Source organism: Chrysoperla carnea, chromosome 5 (genome assembly GCF_905475395.1).
Source record: "Chrysoperla carnea chromosome 5, inChrCarn1.1, whole genome shotgun sequence".
Classification (NCBI taxonomy): Eukaryota; Metazoa; Arthropoda; class Insecta; order Neuroptera; family Chrysopidae; genus Chrysoperla; species Chrysoperla carnea.
In genome coordinates, this window is record NC_058341.1 from 43,780,287 (window position 1) to 43,797,706 (window position 17,420).

Below are 17,420 nucleotides of genomic sequence, written 5' to 3' on the forward strand. Positions count from 1 at the left end.
AAATCTTTGAGTTCCTTAACTATTAAATCAAATTTAGTTCTTTATTAAATCGAATATTTAATTGTAAGTATAAAACTTTCCAATAGCAACACAATAGTTGTGACGGGCTCCTAGTCTATAATAATAAAGTTGGCAGTACAAACATTTGACAAAATAAATATTATTATTTGCTTATAAAACAGAATTTAAAAACAAAAGTGTACAAAGTTTGAACAACTGTTAACAAAATAGAATTGAATTAAATAAAATTTAGTTCATGATTATATACCTTTGACATTTTATGAGGCCGCAAAATTTTGTACGATATTTTTTTAACATAACTTTTCACTTTTTTCACTTCACATTGTTGAAAAAAAAAACGTCACGTATTAAATAAGAAATTAAATAAATAATTATGAAAATAATCATTTGATATAGAATTTGTATTATAATTAGATATCATTCTTAAAGCTTTAATTGAAAAGTTTAATTTTCTATTTGGCAAATCATATTCAAGGTAATTGCCAAAAAAAATTACCAATTTATTAAGCAGTATTACTATTGATTATTTTAATCAAAGAAGAATTTATCGAATCGATTGATGTGACATTGAATTTTGTATGTATTTAAACGGACAAAATTTGTTTTCTCTTAGTTTAAAATCGTACCGCTGAATTCAGTCGCGAGTTGTACACAAAATCTTTTATCTTCCATTTTCTGAAAATACCCGGCCAGTTTTCGCACCTAACGCCTCATAAAGACAAAATTTTTCGAAAATGAGGCGGGTAAGTATATTTTATACAAACTGTCACTATATTGGTAGTAAGTGGTGAAAATTTCAACAAAATCTTTTTGGTGACCACAATAGAGGAGACTGATTTTGCAATAAATAAATTCCATCCACAGGAAAGTTGAAGAATTTTTTCTGGATAAACCTAATTTTTGACTTATTAACTTCCCAGAGAAAATCTCCAGTTTCACATATTTCCGCGGTTTCAAGGCCGCAATATCCGAATCAAATTCGAGCCTTGATTATCTCGCGAACCAGTTATAACATTAACACTTGACTGGGATTATTCGCGTATTTAAGAACTGAAAGGGTTTTCAGCAGAATTAGTTGAACCGTTTTTTAATGGAAATAAAAAAAAATTGGAAAAAACTGAATAAACAGAATCTGAAAAGTGGATAAAACACATCATTTATCTACGGAGATAATGATCGTTCCAGCATAAGCTGCAGTACATGTTAGAAAAATAATCTATGAAGGCTAACAAGATCTGTTTTTTTTATGTTTTTCCCTCCTCTGGGAAGTTAGTGGTGTGTACTACAGGTGTCGCACTCACACGATTTCAGTACCACACCCGACTATGTACTGCCAATTTATTAATCTTAATATTGATTCTCATCCGGAAAAATCAGGGAAAAAATTGTTCTGAATTTTCACAAGCTTACCTAAACTTGGTTTTTTCGAAATTACTTAATATAAAAACAAAAACAAAAGAAAATTTTGCCTGAATTTATGAATTTTCTGGAGTAAATAGGACACAAAATCTCACAAAATCGATTCGAAAAATGTCTCTTTTTAATTTACCAGAAACTATGCATCCAATCATCAAATATATAGAATTTGTTTTTTGGGTTAAAATTGCAATCTCAGTATTATCGAAATTGGAGAGAATCAATGAATTTTCCTTGTTTTCTTGCAATTTTTTTAAGGGAACCCCGTTTGAAAAAAAAAATAGTATAAGAAACTATTTTTCGTTTCGTAATTGGATAGAACTCGGTATATGAGATCATTTTGAACCAAAAAATACAAAAATCTGATTTATTTTATCATTGGTCGAATATTATCTATTACTCCCATTAAATAAAGTGATATTTAAGTTTTCCACCTATGCCAAGTTTTACTTGAAGAATAAAAATTTTCATATGGGCAGAAAAAAAGGATGATTTTGGAAAATTTATCAATTTTCCACGTTTTTCCACAACTTTTGGCATTCTACTCGACAATTATCCATTTAAGAGAAAAAAAAGGTCAGTCCTTTGTTATCGAGCGTAAAATTTCCGATCGATTTGTATGTTTAAACTTCTTTTATCTTTCATATTTTCTGAAAAACCTACATATACAATTTTCCGTGTTTTTGGTGGTTTTAATTTTTCTTAAAAACTGATAACTGTGCATTTTAGGGAAAAATAATTCTAATAAAAGTTGTTAAGCATAAAATTTCCTGCCGATCTGTATTTTGATCATTCCCAATCTTTCTTATTTTCGGAAAAATCAATATTTAAATATAATTTCCGCGTTTAAAAGATACACATCAATATGAAATTTTATACTTAACAACTTTTCCCTAAGTTTAAAATTTGAAAAATTAAAAAACCATTTAAAATACGGAAAATTTCATATATAGATTTTTCAGAAAATATAAAATATAAGAAAAAGTTTTTACATACAAATCGATCGGAATCAATAACTTTAGACTGACCTATTTTTCCTCTAATGTGCATAGTTTTGAGTACGTAAATTGCAAAACACTGTGGAAAACTTGGAAAATCGTTGATTTTAGCGAAATCACCGGTAAATTTCAGTAAATCATGTGAAATTTCATCTAATTTGATGGAAGTATTTGGTATAATTCGAAATGATGTATGCATTTTGGAGAGTTTTTGGATGGTAATTTGACAATTTCTCATCGAGTCATCGAATGAACTAGATTTTTGTATCTTATGGGTCCTTTTTAGGGCTGATTCAGTAAAAATCAACAAAATCAACTAGTTTTTGTTCTGATTAAACTCAATGTATGATATCCTTTGAAAACCTGTATGAAGTCCTATATTTTGGAAACATTTTCAGTGCGATTCTCAATTCCCAAATGTACAGGTTTATGGTCAGTCTGGTATACCCGCATAGTTCCTATAAAAATTCTTATACTTTAAGAAAATATTTGAATACGAGTATATATTAATTATAATCACTAAACATTATTTTTTCAATGCAAACAACAAACACATCACTTAAAAATTACTAAATTAGGTGTTCAAAGTGTTAAGCAATTAAAAATATGATTCAATTATTTTATGATCACATAAATTTTTTTTTTACTGATAACTATTTCTCTTTTATTAGGTATAAAAATGTCCTTGCTAGCTGTTAAAATTTTTTACGCGGCTATAAATTTTTTAAAGATGTTCATTGTTTTTTTTTTAAAAGTATCAAGAATTTAATTAATTTTTATAGAATATACAAAAACACAGTACGTAATAACAATAATACACATATCAAACTGAAATCGTAAAAATTTAAATATTAAACAATTTTTGCGTAAGTATATGAAAATTATTCATTGTTTGAATATTAAAGTTGATTAAAATTCCATAAAAAATTTTAATTTATTATTATTTTTTTAATAAATAAATAGGTTTGTCCACGTACAAATTTAATGTAATAAGAATTGTGAATTTTAAATTGCTGAATCCTGAAATTTCGGAAATAGCTCCAACGATTTTTATGAAAATGAGAATGCAGGAATTTTTTAGGGCGAAAAGTCAATCTAGCTAGGTTGCATTTTTAAAAAACGTCGTTTTATCCTTGTTTTCAAGAAAAATTGAAAAATATTACTCTTCGTGACATCTATTGGTGTATATCGTAGTTAACGAAATAAATTACATTACCGGGACATTCAAATTGACATTTGTATGGAGACAATTTAAAAGATTCTTATATTAGTGATAAATTTGTGTCCTCCAAAAAACCGAGCAAAGCTCCGTCATCCAGGTACTATTTTTTTAAGAAGTAATAAAGACGTATCATTTATTTTGAAACAATTACAAGACTTCTTATAGACTAAGAGCCAGCGCTGTTTTATTTTGATGGTGATGGCACCCTATACTTTAGGTTTCTTTAGCCGTGTTTTATTATTATTATTATTTTTTAATTATAATTTATTTTTTTATTTTTTAGTCTCGCTAACTTAAAGATTGTGTACTCTTTGGGTAACAAAGTAGAATAAAATTAAATTCTGATAACGTGGATGGGTTTCGACCGTTTCGTCGATGGATCATAGGGCACCCTAGCCATAGGATAAAGTTATTCAATTATTGTATTGTCAGCGGACGTCGATACGTGTGCAAATTTTCAAGTTAATCGGAAAATTAGAAGTAGGTTAAAATTGACTTCAAAGATTTTATATCACATTGTTGGTTAGTTACAAGAGAAACATCAAAAGTATGATAGAAAGATTTAATCAACGTTTCTAAAACTATGAATTCTGATAGTTCTTGATGTGTACCTTCACGCGCGAGATAACGAAGATCAAATTTCGATCATACCCCATAATCCTAATCTTCGAGAACCTATATTTGGCGTAATAATCAACTAAGATAAAAGTTACTGAAAGACCTTTATTTTATTTTTAAAGATCTATTCAAAAATACCTTGCAAAATGAAATTTGATTCTCCATTCCAATCATTCATAAGAAAAAGATTAAATCAACAAAAATTTTGGATGAAATTTATTGTTTTCCTGCACGGCTTTAGGCGATGTTGAATACGTTATTTAAATTATAATAAAAGTTTTACATTGATTTTGTTCTCAGACCAATTTTACGTCAGATATACTCCTGAGGGGTTTGTACCTCCTGTACCTCGAAAACTCATCTTTTTTAAATATAGAAGTATCCGGTTTGTCATTTTAAATCATTTTTAAGCTTTAAGGATTAAAAATTCGATAAAAACTATTTTTTTGTGAATCATGTACTATTAATAATAATAAATAAACATACATAGCTCGTGCTTTCGCCAATTCCAAAGCGGTAACCCATGACTGTCGTTCAACTTCTGACGCTGCCTTAATATGAAATGTTTGTGTTCCACCATTTGAAATAACAAATGTACAAGAATCAACGGTATGAATTAAGGCTCCATGTAATGAAATTGTTCCACGACAAGTATGTGCCATTTCCGCTTGATTTCTGTAACAAACAAGAAATAAATATTATTATTTGTTCAGCATAACTTTATACGTTGCGTTATAATAATTTGCTAAAGATGAATGTCCATTAATATACGTACTAAAAAAAAAAACTAAGTAATAAATACTTGCAACAAGTGAAGATAACAACTAGCCGAGTTAATTGTTTAAATTCCCTTCGTAATATACTTTGAGTTAAAATTATTAAGAAAATGTTTCAAACAAAACTTTTTTACTTTTTTAAAAGAAACTATTTTTATGCTTTAACTTCTCTTCTGACGCTTTAAAAGGTGGAAAATGGGCTAATTAGGTGATTTTAGGAGCCATTATACCATGATTTTGTTTCTACCATCAATATTTTTAAGCGTCACAAACTTTAGATTAATTCAATTTGCAGTAACTTTATACATTAGTCTGCATCAATTCCGGTAGTTCTGATATTTTGTAGACTTGTTTATGATGTTATTCCAATGAATAAACCAAGTTTGTGACCTCGAGCACCGAACGCATTTTTGTCAAAAATCGAAAAATCTGTGAAAATTTCGGATTTTGGCGATTATAACCCTAAAGGACTAGTTGTTTGATAAAACCTTTTCAGAACGTTTTTAAATATGACTAAATTTTCTATAATATGAGACGAAAATGGACTCTGAAGAACCAATATTTTCCGAGAAAAGCCTTTCAAAATTTATCGACGTAACTTTATACATCAGAGCTAACGTCAAATCCGGTAGTTCTGATTATTGGCAGACTTATTTAAGATGTTGTTCCAATGAAAAAACAAAAAAAACCCGTCAGAAATCGAAAAAATCCGTGAATTTTTCATTTCAGCTTTTTTTAGATTTTGGCGATAATAACCCTAAAGAGGAAGTACCAAGGTGTTTTTAAAGTAGACTAAATTTGCTACAATATGATAGTAGAATCGTTACTGAAGACCCAATAGTTTCCGAGAAAAAGCTGTTCATAATCGAGTGGGCGGGTAATAGCTAAATTCAAAATTTTTTTAATGTTAATACTTTATCTAATCTCAAAACATGTCACACCCGTATACTCACTACATCTTGTAGTAACAGTGCCAACGTTCAGATAATTTCTGAAGTTATTACTTCATAGTTAAAAACATGTCTACCCGAAATAATTACGTAGTCCAACAACATTGAGCAACAAAAAAAAAAGGACTTCGCCTCTTTATGGAATGCGTGAGTGATATTTTCGTTAAACAATCCGTATTACAGTTCTAATAAACTCGCAAAAATTTGAGGCTCTTATTTAAAACCGTTTGAAAGTAATTTGAGGTTTGATGAACTTTTTCTCATCACTGTATTTGGTTATTCATTTTAAACTAAATAACCGGGACACCTTATACAATGAATAAATTTCTTAAGTTAAAGTTTAAAAAGTAATTTTAAATAATAACTAGGAATAATATTATTAAAAAGTTTGAATGTAGTTTTTTACTTGTGATTTGTTGTTAAACATTCAATGTTAACTATTATTGATTATTTTCTTTAAAATTATTGTTAATTTAAGTGGCTGTATTACTTATATTACTGCATACAAGCAAATTTATTAACTACACCAATGAGAAAACGTAATCATAACGTATTATAAATTATAATAATGCACTTATAATATGCTTCTTTACATGTATACGACAAAAAAAAAAAAAAACTTTACTAGTGATTACTAGATTAACATAATATTTAACTCATTCTAACTATCATTAAGAATAAAATTATAATAAGTAGGTAATTATAAAAATGAATTTTACTAATAATTGCAGGTTTTTAAACAGAGTGGATCGCTTTTATCTCTAACAAAACTTGTAAGCAACAGAACTTGATGGCTAAAATCATATTTCCTTTCATTATATAAACCCGGTAAAATCTGTCATTGAGCATAAGTTCGATTTCGAATGGAAAATTTTTGCATGACCCAGTTTAAAAAATGCTTCGGAACGTAAAAGTGTCGTTGGATAACCCGGTAGGATATTGTTTAAACTAATTTTTTTTAAACAAATAAATAATATTGACCAAATCGCTTCGGAAATAATTTTATTATATAATTGATTCAAAATTAACAAAAAATATTCTTAAAAATTTTTCCCTAAACCCTCCAGTTTTCGAAAAAAAAAATCGTTAAATTTGAAAAACGCGAATTTTACGATTTTTAATCTCTCAAAAAGCATGCAAAAATCAGATTTTTAATATGTATAAAATTTTTTAATTTTTTAGTGTAAAGCTTACTCAACAACATCTCGCAAACATTTTTGGCTTAATTTCATTTTAAGTGCTTTGACGTCAACGAACTTAAAGTCACAGAGGTCGTCAAAGAAAGACCGGTTCAAGTGAGTCCATCTTATGGCAAGACAGTGACAGAGAAGATGAGATATCGTTCCTTCCTCCACTCTACTGTGATAGCTCAATAGTCGTGATACACTATCAGGTTCAGCATGCCTACCACCTAGTCTTGTAATAGCCGCAATAATTTTGCTAATAGAGGCCCTTGGATGCGAAATAAAATCTTCGGAACTCCTACGATTATACTCAGACCATATCTGTCTTGTAGTACCACAAGTATGTTCTTGTCGTCGTCTAAGATTGGCCAGTTTAAAGATATCCTCTTTAAGGAGCAGTTTACAGTTCGCTAACGGAACTTCTAGATCTCTATTGATGCTTGTGTCTGAAAGCATTGTGCCATCTCTGGCAAGTTCCTGGGCTTTACAAATGGAATGTCACTGTGTCTCGGTACCCATACCAGGTTTACATTCATTTGTTTCGTCAATTCATTTAAGAACGTTCGGCAGTCCTGTGCTACCTTTGAGAGATTTTGATCAAACATGTTCCAAAATTTTTCAAATGATATAAAGGTAAAAAACTACCACTTAAAAATGTGAACTAAGTTTAAACGTCGAATAATTATGTACAAACTTAGCCCAATTAAATTTTTCTACCTTAAACAAAATACCAGTATTGAATTTAAGTGCGATACAAGTAATTATAAGTCAAGGATATTACATCATTGTTAATAGCTTTTTTAATCATTGTTATCTACATAATAATTAATTTTATAGATATATTATATTTTCGTTTATGTGGCTATTAAAAATTAGCTGAACCCGTTGAAAAATCAACAATACAATCACGCTCTTTCTGGAATAGATTTAGTTAAAGAACTCAGTCAGGCGAATGGAATGACCACTTGAAAATTTTTTTACCTTCCCAAATTTCAAGCTTTACAGGATAGTGGAAAAAAAAACTCAAAATATAAAGCAAAAAAATATTTATAAAACAGCTGTGATAATTTTCTCTATCAATTCAGTAAAGTCGGTAAAAAACCGCAATCCGCATGGCTTCGTTATGCTTCGGTTTAAACACATGCATGACTGCGTATTTCATAAAGGTAATATAAGACAGACGAAGGCAGCTTATTTGTTGTGTGCGTAGTCATGGTAGGGACAATAAAATCGATGCCAGCGCTTTAAGTGAAAAATTTTGGAGTTAAAGGGGGCTGTTATGACTAATTTGCAATTCTTTACATGTTAATGTAATAGAAATGTCAAATTAAAATTATTGAAAAAAACGAATTGATTAAACTTAATGCATTAAAAATTGTGAAAATAAGAAATCAAATTGAACAAATATTATTTTTCAAATGTAAATTATCATAATTATTTATTTAAATTTGTGAAACAAGAATATAAAATTTTAAATGTAAGTCTTAAATGCAATCCATACAATTATATATGCATCCATACAATTCTATAATTAGAGTAGTGTATCGTTACCATGGAAACGAAACTCACGCACGGAGCGAATACGCGTTTGCATGGGCACATTACGGTTCTATGTTATTACTTCTATGGTATTTTCACACGTAAACATAATTAACCTAAAAACATATTATAAACAAAGTTTATGATTTTTTTTATAAATAGCAAGATTGTTTATTTTGTTTATTGTACAATATAATTAATAATTTAAAAATAACATTTACTAGTACTATAACCTCATATTACTTTATCAAGTTTGAAATTTCGCTCTTCGCGCTTGCGCAAGTTTGAAATTTCGGTATTTGTGCTTGCGCAATAGCCTGAGATTTTTTTCTCACCCAAGAGTAATTGATTAAAAGAATGATGGAAAAAACAAGCAGTATGATTCATAGATAAAATATAGTAGTGGGAAGTATGATTTCCTATAGTTACTCAAGTGGTCGTGCAAACTCGGTTCTTCTTGTGATTCAATTGTTGCTTAATCCTAATAATATTAATCTTCGGTCATAAATTCCGAGCTAGAACACAATCATCTCGATTTACCCATATCTACCTCTGTCTGTTTGTGATTTAATTTATGAGGCCGTTGAAACAGAAATCTGTACTAAAAATTTTCCTTCGCGATCTGCCATCTTCCTTTTTCCATTCGCATGCCAGTGGCTAGATGGCGACAGGCGAGCGACCGCCTTCCGCGATATTTCTTACTTATAACGATATTACTATCAATGAAACATGTAAATCTCAAAGCGCAGAGCATGTTCAAGAAAATTATAGATAGGGTAATAATATACAACCTAATCCATATATTCCCAAACATCCTTCATTCATTAATACCTCGAAAATGGCTCAAGATTTTGAAATTTTGTTCGATTACCACACGAGTTTTTTTTTTGGGTTGCTCTTTGGGAGTCCCCCTCTTTGGAATCTACATTCTCCTCAAAACCCAAAATAAGGGGAAATAGTGATCACAGTTTGAACTTCTCAAATGGGAAAGAATCCCTCTTGAAAGAATAAAAGAGTGCTGAAAACTAAAAAATTAAAAATTTAGGGAAAAAAGATATTTATATTTTTCCATCATCAAAATACGTAAGATCAAAGTTTAAAATGGACACTTCTTCAATTATTTTGGTTTGTTGTGATCCTCGCTTATTCTTCAAAATAAAATGCAATCATGAAGAGGTTATCGAAATATTTTTATAAAATTTTGTCTACGCGTGCCTCGTTGTTGATCCAATTTTTTTATTAACATTTTTGTCTTAAGCATCTCGATTCAAATAAAAACTTATTTATCACAATTGTTTATAAAATTAGTTACTTTACGTTAATTAAATTTTAACAACTTGGCAACCAAAACACGATAATAAATTAAATTTTCCAAAAAGTTTTGTAATATTTAGATAAACTATAAAACTGAACAATCAACTCAATTTATTTATTAACTCACTAATCAAACTCATAGGTAAATGTTTATTATTTATTATCCAAAGCTAATTAGTAATTAATTAACTTACTTATTCACTGACACATATTTTAAAATAAACACTTTTTTATATTAAATATTTTGTAAAATTTAGGATCCTATTTGCCCCCATAAACTTAGTACAAACTTCAAATGACATATTAGGTAAAAATGAATTACAACAATCAAATTTATCGAATGTTATGAACAATTTCAAAATAGTTATTAAATAAAAATTTAGCACATACCTGTAATATGATAATAAACCATTTGAGAGTACGAACCATCGTCGTTGATATCCTTTTAAATAATTTGTCCATTTAAATAACCAACCTTTCATTTCAGGTTCACCCTGACTAGGTGCTGATTTCGTAGTATCGTTCATTTTAATATAATGTTGACTTTTATTATTATTATGAAAATTACTTCACAAGTACTTATTAATGACGACCATTTTTCACATATGACAGTTGTTCGACTTTGACATGTTGGCAAAATGCGGATAAAAATATTTGAAGTTCGTACACTATCGTAGTTATTACATACAATAGTGTTTATTCTTTTTCCTACACATTTGAATTTAATAAATTTAAAAATCATGGATTTAAATATTTTATTAAAATATATATTTATTAATTAAAAATTCTCTTTAATTAAAAAATTAATATTTAATTTATTTTATAATTGCTTAAGATATCAAAAGTACCGTGTAATTTCATACGAGCATAAAATGTATTTATGTGTTATATTAAACAAGTGAAAACAAACAATTGACTGAGTTAATTGTGGAAATACCATGCAACGACCCTCTATCACATTACACATACATACATGTCACACAAAAATAACTGATATCCCCAAATAATACATACTATACAATTTACGCCTAATTTGCGCCCTCACGGGTAAACAGTGATGTTTACGAAAAAATGTTTCAAACAAAAGTTGTTTATTTTTTGATAAGGAAGATTTTTTAAATTTAAACTTTTGTTCTATCTCTAACGGTTTACAAGATGGGTCTTACGGACCCATAGGTCAAGGCCCAATTGATCTATGTTGCTCATTTACGAACTGGACCTCACTTTTTACGTCTTAAATACGCTTTAAAAATTTCAGCTTGATATCTTTTTTCGTTTTTGAGTTATCATGTTGGCAGATAGACGGACAGACAACCGAAAATGGACTAATTAGGTGATTTTATAAACACCTATACTTGGGACTAAACTTAGTATACCTTGCATATTACATTTATGCATGGTATAAAAATATAACAATGGGCTCACTCAAGGATATATGGATTCGTTTTTTAGACCAAGCCATCTAATTAATATCGCTATTTATTAATTAAAATATAAATATTTGCATTTTTTATAATAATATAATAATTAATAACCTGTTTATATTATTAGAGTTTAGATCATTTTTGGCTTGAGGCACAGAAACCGTAGGGCCTTTAATTAATGAAAATTGATCAAGTAACTTTTACTCCCATTTATTTTTACATTGAAAATAATGAATAGAAAGTATATTTTAAAAAAAAAATTAAGAAAAATAAGTTACCTGAAAATATATTTCATTTTCTTTCTGATGTAACATGAAAACAATTTAAAATGTCTAAGGCATTGTTCCAATTTTGTATATTAATAACAATTATAAAAGAAGAGGCTGTCTTTAAAAGCAAAACGTTTAATATATCTGGGGCTTAGGAATACTCAACCCGTATTAATTCAACCCAACTTAGCACGGATTGGCTATTGTTTGGTAACTTGCATAATAAGAGTGGTATTCGTATAAAATTTAATAATTTCAACCCTTCATAACTTTTGAATGAAGGATAGTCGACGGTTAAATCAAACGGTTTAGTGTTCAGGAATAACTACTGCCTTTTTTATATTTCATTTATCCATTTGATATTGATGAAACACAGTGACATTTATACATACGTTTTATAAAAAGTGGATAAATGCATATTTGACCGATAAATATCTCAACGATTTTCGAAAAGCGTGTGTTTCTTATTTCAAATAAATTTTAAGAAATTATTTATGTTTTAATACTTTTAATTATAGACTTAAAACATTGCAATAGTACAATTTGAATGATTTTCAAATTCGTGGTCGTTCAAAAAAGAACATGCAGAGAGGCCTCTATTAGTGAATATTGTAACCAAAATGAATATTTCCAATTTCCACCGATAATTTGATGACAGTTTGATGACAAATAAAAACTCATATTACAAAGAATAGTTTTGTGATGATAAATAAACGATTAGGTTAGTTTTATTTTGACATGTCTCGAAACTTTAGATCACCTCGTAGTCGAGAAAAACGATTTTCAATAGATGATGCATTTGAAGAAGAAACAGACGATGTGGAACAACGTGAAAGGACTCCACCAACTTCGGCTGGACATAATACAAATAATCCTACAGATGCTATGAGGTAACTTTTTCTGAATACAATATCCTTTGCATGAATATCATTCTATTTTTCTTAATTGTCTTTTAGAAACTACAGACTGACCCATGAGATGTCTAGAGATAGTGATTCATTAATACATGACGATTCGTTAAGTGACTTGTCGGGTACAACATTTTGTTGTACGCATCCAAAAGTACGCGAAAATTGGCGTATGGTGCTTGCGGCTGTGACCCTTTTAATTATTGGTATTGGTTTATTAGCAACCGGTGCAATGGCTCTAGCTGATCCAGATGCTGGGTTACAAGGCGCTGTTTTTTTATTAGCTGGTCTTATATGTTTTGTACCTGGAGCATACCACGTTGTATTTATTTATATGGCTGCTAGAGGACGACGTGGTTATAGTTTTCATCAGTTACCTTTATTCACCTAAAAAAAATATTCCTCATATTTGGAGGTCGTGACAAGCTACGCATAGTTTCAATGAACATTTTTATTATTGAAACGTATTTTTAATTGCAAGAACTATGAGCTATATGAACAAATATTTATACAATAAGCGGATGTTAAAAATGCAGTCTAATTATCCACTGAAGTTTCAGAAACAAAAAAATTAGATAAACTTAATTTTTGAATATGACTTAATATTTATGCTGATCTTGAGTGTGATCAAAACACAGTACAGTAAAACTAATCGTGATTTAAAGAAACTTGTGATCTCGTATGATATTCTAATCTACTATTAAATTTTAAAGGAGTTTTAAGTTTTCTCCCTTGTTTTTTAATACTGTATAAAGGACATGCCATAATAACCTCACGCGAAGAATACAAAATTATGATAAAAAACATTCCAAGCAAAACAGTCCCTATAATTAGATTAATTATCTCATCCTTAGGGAAGCACTTTAGAGGCGATGAAAATAGAGCGCGGTAATTGTATCGGATTAGGGAGTAGAAATGGCTAATAAATATTCCAAAGCAATCAGGGTGCCCCCATCTAAAAATCATTTTTTATAATAATAACGTGGAAAGGCAAAGTGTAAAAATAACAGTATTTTGTCGATCAAAAAATTTATATTCACATTTTATACTAACTTGTAGAAACAATCATGATATACTCGAAATGTTTTATAAACGCAGGTTAAATACAGCAGTTAGTATCTATTCTGGTGCGAAGAGTCGACCCTAATCTCTTAAAAACTTTTATCTGTCACAACACACAGTCATAACTTTTCGACAATAAAAATAATAAGTTCCCAGTTGAAGAACATAAAATAGAATAAATTAGGAAAAAGTCTTTCAAATTTTACCATTTGAATTTAAAACTCCTCAGTGGATGTTAATGAACAACTTCCTTATGTGCTTAGATTTAAATACATATTTGATTCGTATAACAAATGAAGTGGAGTTTGAAGTAATTGATATAGCAAACTCTAAGGGATCTAAATTTAAATTTAATCTACAGTATTGACTTTAAATAATTTGGTGCGTCAAAATAAAAAGTTAAACACTGCCCCGGTTTCCCTCTCGTAGTTTTGTTCCTGAAAACAAGTATTCGTGATAATTAATATATTATTAGCGATACACCGGATCTGCATGAAAAACTTTACTGCTGGAAATTATTTTTCTCAAGAATTTGGTAAGTTTGAAATGTTGCACCATCGTAAAAAAATTTCGTCGTTTCAAAATTCATCGTGAGGAGAGTTTACCATTAACACGAAATGTTTCACCGCATTTAAAATCAGCATTAACTATAGAAATATTTTGTGTGAATGAAAACATATCCAAAAATTAAGTTTCCAAATCTTACACAAAATTAAAAATTAATTAACAATATTTTGCAATTTTAGAATAATAGTTTTTAATATTATTTTTTAATTCAGTAAAATAATGAAAATGTAAAGAAAATCAGTTAAAAATGACCACTTAAATTAATCACAAAATTTATACCCAATATTTACATTATTTAAAACAAATTTTTTTTATATTATGTATTTATAAAAACAATAATACAGAGTGATTATTAAGTCATTTGACATTTTATGCTTAAACAAGTTATTGTATGATCACTTTGAATATTTGGGGTTTAATGTATCCTTCTTAAAGTATTTCTAACAACAAGTATCTAAAAATATTTTTTCACAAAAAATTCTAATGATATAGTTTTCAACGGTATAAAGGTGGGAAAAATTTTCTAGGACCATTGACCGTCTGTGTTAGCTGCTATAAATTTTCAAAGTTGTCAATATTTTACATATAAAGGAAAGAAATTCGTACTATTTAGAAGACATATATGAACATTTTTAGTTTGCGTTATTGCTGTAAAAAAAAAGTTTGCAAAAAAAGACTAAATTTATGTAAATAAACAAATTTGGGATGCTTTGAGCCTAATAAGGATATAATTGACCGTTTAATTTACGAAAAATCAATAAAGATTACTTTTTGATGAATATTTAGTCTAATCCAAAATTATACAAACGACAACGTTGATGAATTTACTCTGTGTACCGTGACTGTGAAATGCTTGTAAATACTACAGACAGATGGACAATATATGATAATATTCGTTGTAGTGTTGACAGACTTACTGATGTAATTTTTTTTTACTATTTAGGAAACCATATTTTTCCTCTTTTAAAGATATCGCGATCTCTCTTATTTCGTTAGAAATACCTTAATTGTTTAGGGTGAAGTATGAGAACAGCTACTTTTTTTCGGAACATTAAATCAGACCTTTTTTTTTTGACCAACTCAACATAACTCGACCAAAATTAATTTTGTGTATTAAATTGACTTTCACTTGGTTCATTTTAAAATATAAAAACTGTAGAGTGGTTACATAAAATTGTACGAAAGTAGTGTCCTAGACGTATATATTTTATTAACAACGTAGTTAAACCTGTTTAAGCATAAAATTTATAGTAAATCTTAAATTACTTTGCATATAAGATAAGATTATATTAAGTATACAAAAGCATACACAGGTATGTTTTTTTCAAAAATTTTGTGCAAATATTTAAGAATTCTTACTATTTGCGAAGCCTTTGCGAAAACTCTTTATTTTATCTAACAAAGGGATAAACTTTTTTGAAGAAGTACTCTTCATAAGACAATTGCACTTCATTAGGAACAAATTATTTATTTATATATAGAATTAATTTCGAAAATATTTTCGTGAAAATCTTTTCATATTTATTTAACTTCAAGTCAAGATCTTGAGGCAAATAGTTTAAATTGTAACGCCTTGCAATAAAAATTGATCTGATTAGACTAGCCTAGTTAATTTTATTTAAAACGAAAAATCAAATTTTATATTGGGTGCCTCAAATGTCTTAAATAAATTCTAAAATTTACTATAAATTCTCCTACCCCTTCAAAATCATAAAATGTAAATGTGTGTCATAAACAAAGGGTGCCATACTATTATGTCCGATTACTAATAATAGCTTGTTATTAACAGTTTTAAGAATATTAATTTGAAATAGAACATATCATAAAAATTTGTTCTAGAAAATCACACTTTAATTTGTATTTTGTTAAAATATAATCCCTTCAGGAAGATAGGATTTTTTTAACAAATTTAAATAGAAATTTTAAATGTCGGATATCTTTAATAGTTTCCGAGATATTTGCAAAAGACCAAACTCCTTGTTTTTTGTTGTTATTTAATTGTTTATGACTTTTGTAATTTTTTTCCACAACCTCTTCATTTGTTTTCGAAAAGTATCTAAACATAATTCAGAATCAAACACCTTGATCATAATTTTCCGAGAACTACATCAAAATTCTGCTTGTTGGCTAGAATGTATTAGCGGTAAGGATTTAAAAAAAATAAGGTTTGTCGAACCCGGAGTCTAAATGTTGTATCTTGTGACATTGACATATGTTAAATTGGAAATCGCATGTCATATTTTTAAAATTTAGTAAATAATACAATGTTAGTGTGGGGAGATAGATTGTATTATTAACGTGGGATAATATTTGAGGGAGGAGCGGAATCATTAAATGCCACGAAATTCTAACAACTTTTGTTAAAGGAGGGTTGAATAAATTTTCTTTGGTTACGTTGAGGATTATTACATAAGATTGTAATTTTCGTCAAATTGTAAACGGGTTACAAAAACCACTCTAACTAGCGCTAACTTAATACCTATTAATGAAAATGAGTTCATTATGTTACGTTTAGTTGGTCTGAATCGAGTAAGGGTGGTTTTTTGGAAAGTAAATTGACAATTTTTCTAATTAGTTTACAATCTGATAGAAATTACAATTGATCGTTTGTATATATATGGACTTTTTCCTTCATATTGTGTGGCCTTAGATATCTTAAACATATTTGAAGTGATTGCCGTAAATAAAACAGAATTATTTACCTTTTATTAGTTTAAAATTATCGATTTAAAATATGTGCGCTTATATGATAAGTATAAAAATGTCGGAAAATAATTAAAAAATGGTATGAACATCACTTTTTTTAGAACATAATACTACGATTAATAATATTCTTAAAATTGTTGCCATATTATAATTTTTAATATGATTTTAATACGTAATTTTGAACAAACGTACTAACAAACTTATGATTAATTGCGAAAGTTATAGTTAATTAGTTATTTATAAACGTTAAATGATAAATGATTGATACAAAATTTGAATAAATTTGTCTACTGAAAGATGTTAATGGTGGTAAAATCGATTTTGTTTTTTAATTTTTTACCATTAAAAATTGTAATTAATATAAATTATTTTACTACTTTCTTAAATTTCTAGCTTTATAAAATTATTTTAATCAAAACGAAATGAGTGCAAAAGCAAAAGTATAA

The 17,420-nt window shown here is 28.4% G+C and overlaps 2 protein-coding genes across 2 annotated transcripts in view; one reads left to right on the forward strand and one right to left on the reverse strand.

The window, feature by feature from the left end:
• The window catches only part of LOC123301790 (oxysterol-binding protein 1), a 29,922-nt gene extending 19,260 nt beyond the window's left edge, over positions 1-10,662 (reverse strand). Inside the window, exons 1-2 of the mRNA XM_044884689.1 lie at positions 10,429-10,662; positions 4,762-4,950 (exon numbers count right to left, since the gene is read on the reverse strand). Coding sequence (XP_044740624.1) covers positions 4,762-4,950; positions 10,429-10,565 — 326 coding nt within the window. The 5' untranslated portion in view covers positions 10,566-10,662. The remainder of the gene's footprint in view (positions 1-4,761; positions 4,951-10,428) is intronic.
• Positions 10,663-12,422: 1,760 nt separating this feature from the next.
• On the forward strand, positions 12,423-14,381 carry LOC123301801 (transmembrane protein 134). The gene is made up of 2 exons (XM_044884703.1): positions 12,423-12,621; positions 12,688-14,381. Exons 1-2 carry the CDS (start codon positions 12,470-12,472, stop codon positions 13,028-13,030), a joined length of 495 nt encoding a protein of 164 aa, XP_044740638.1. The 5' UTR covers positions 12,423-12,469; the 3' UTR covers positions 13,031-14,381.
• The last annotated feature ends 3,039 nt before the right edge of the window (positions 14,382-17,420 follow it).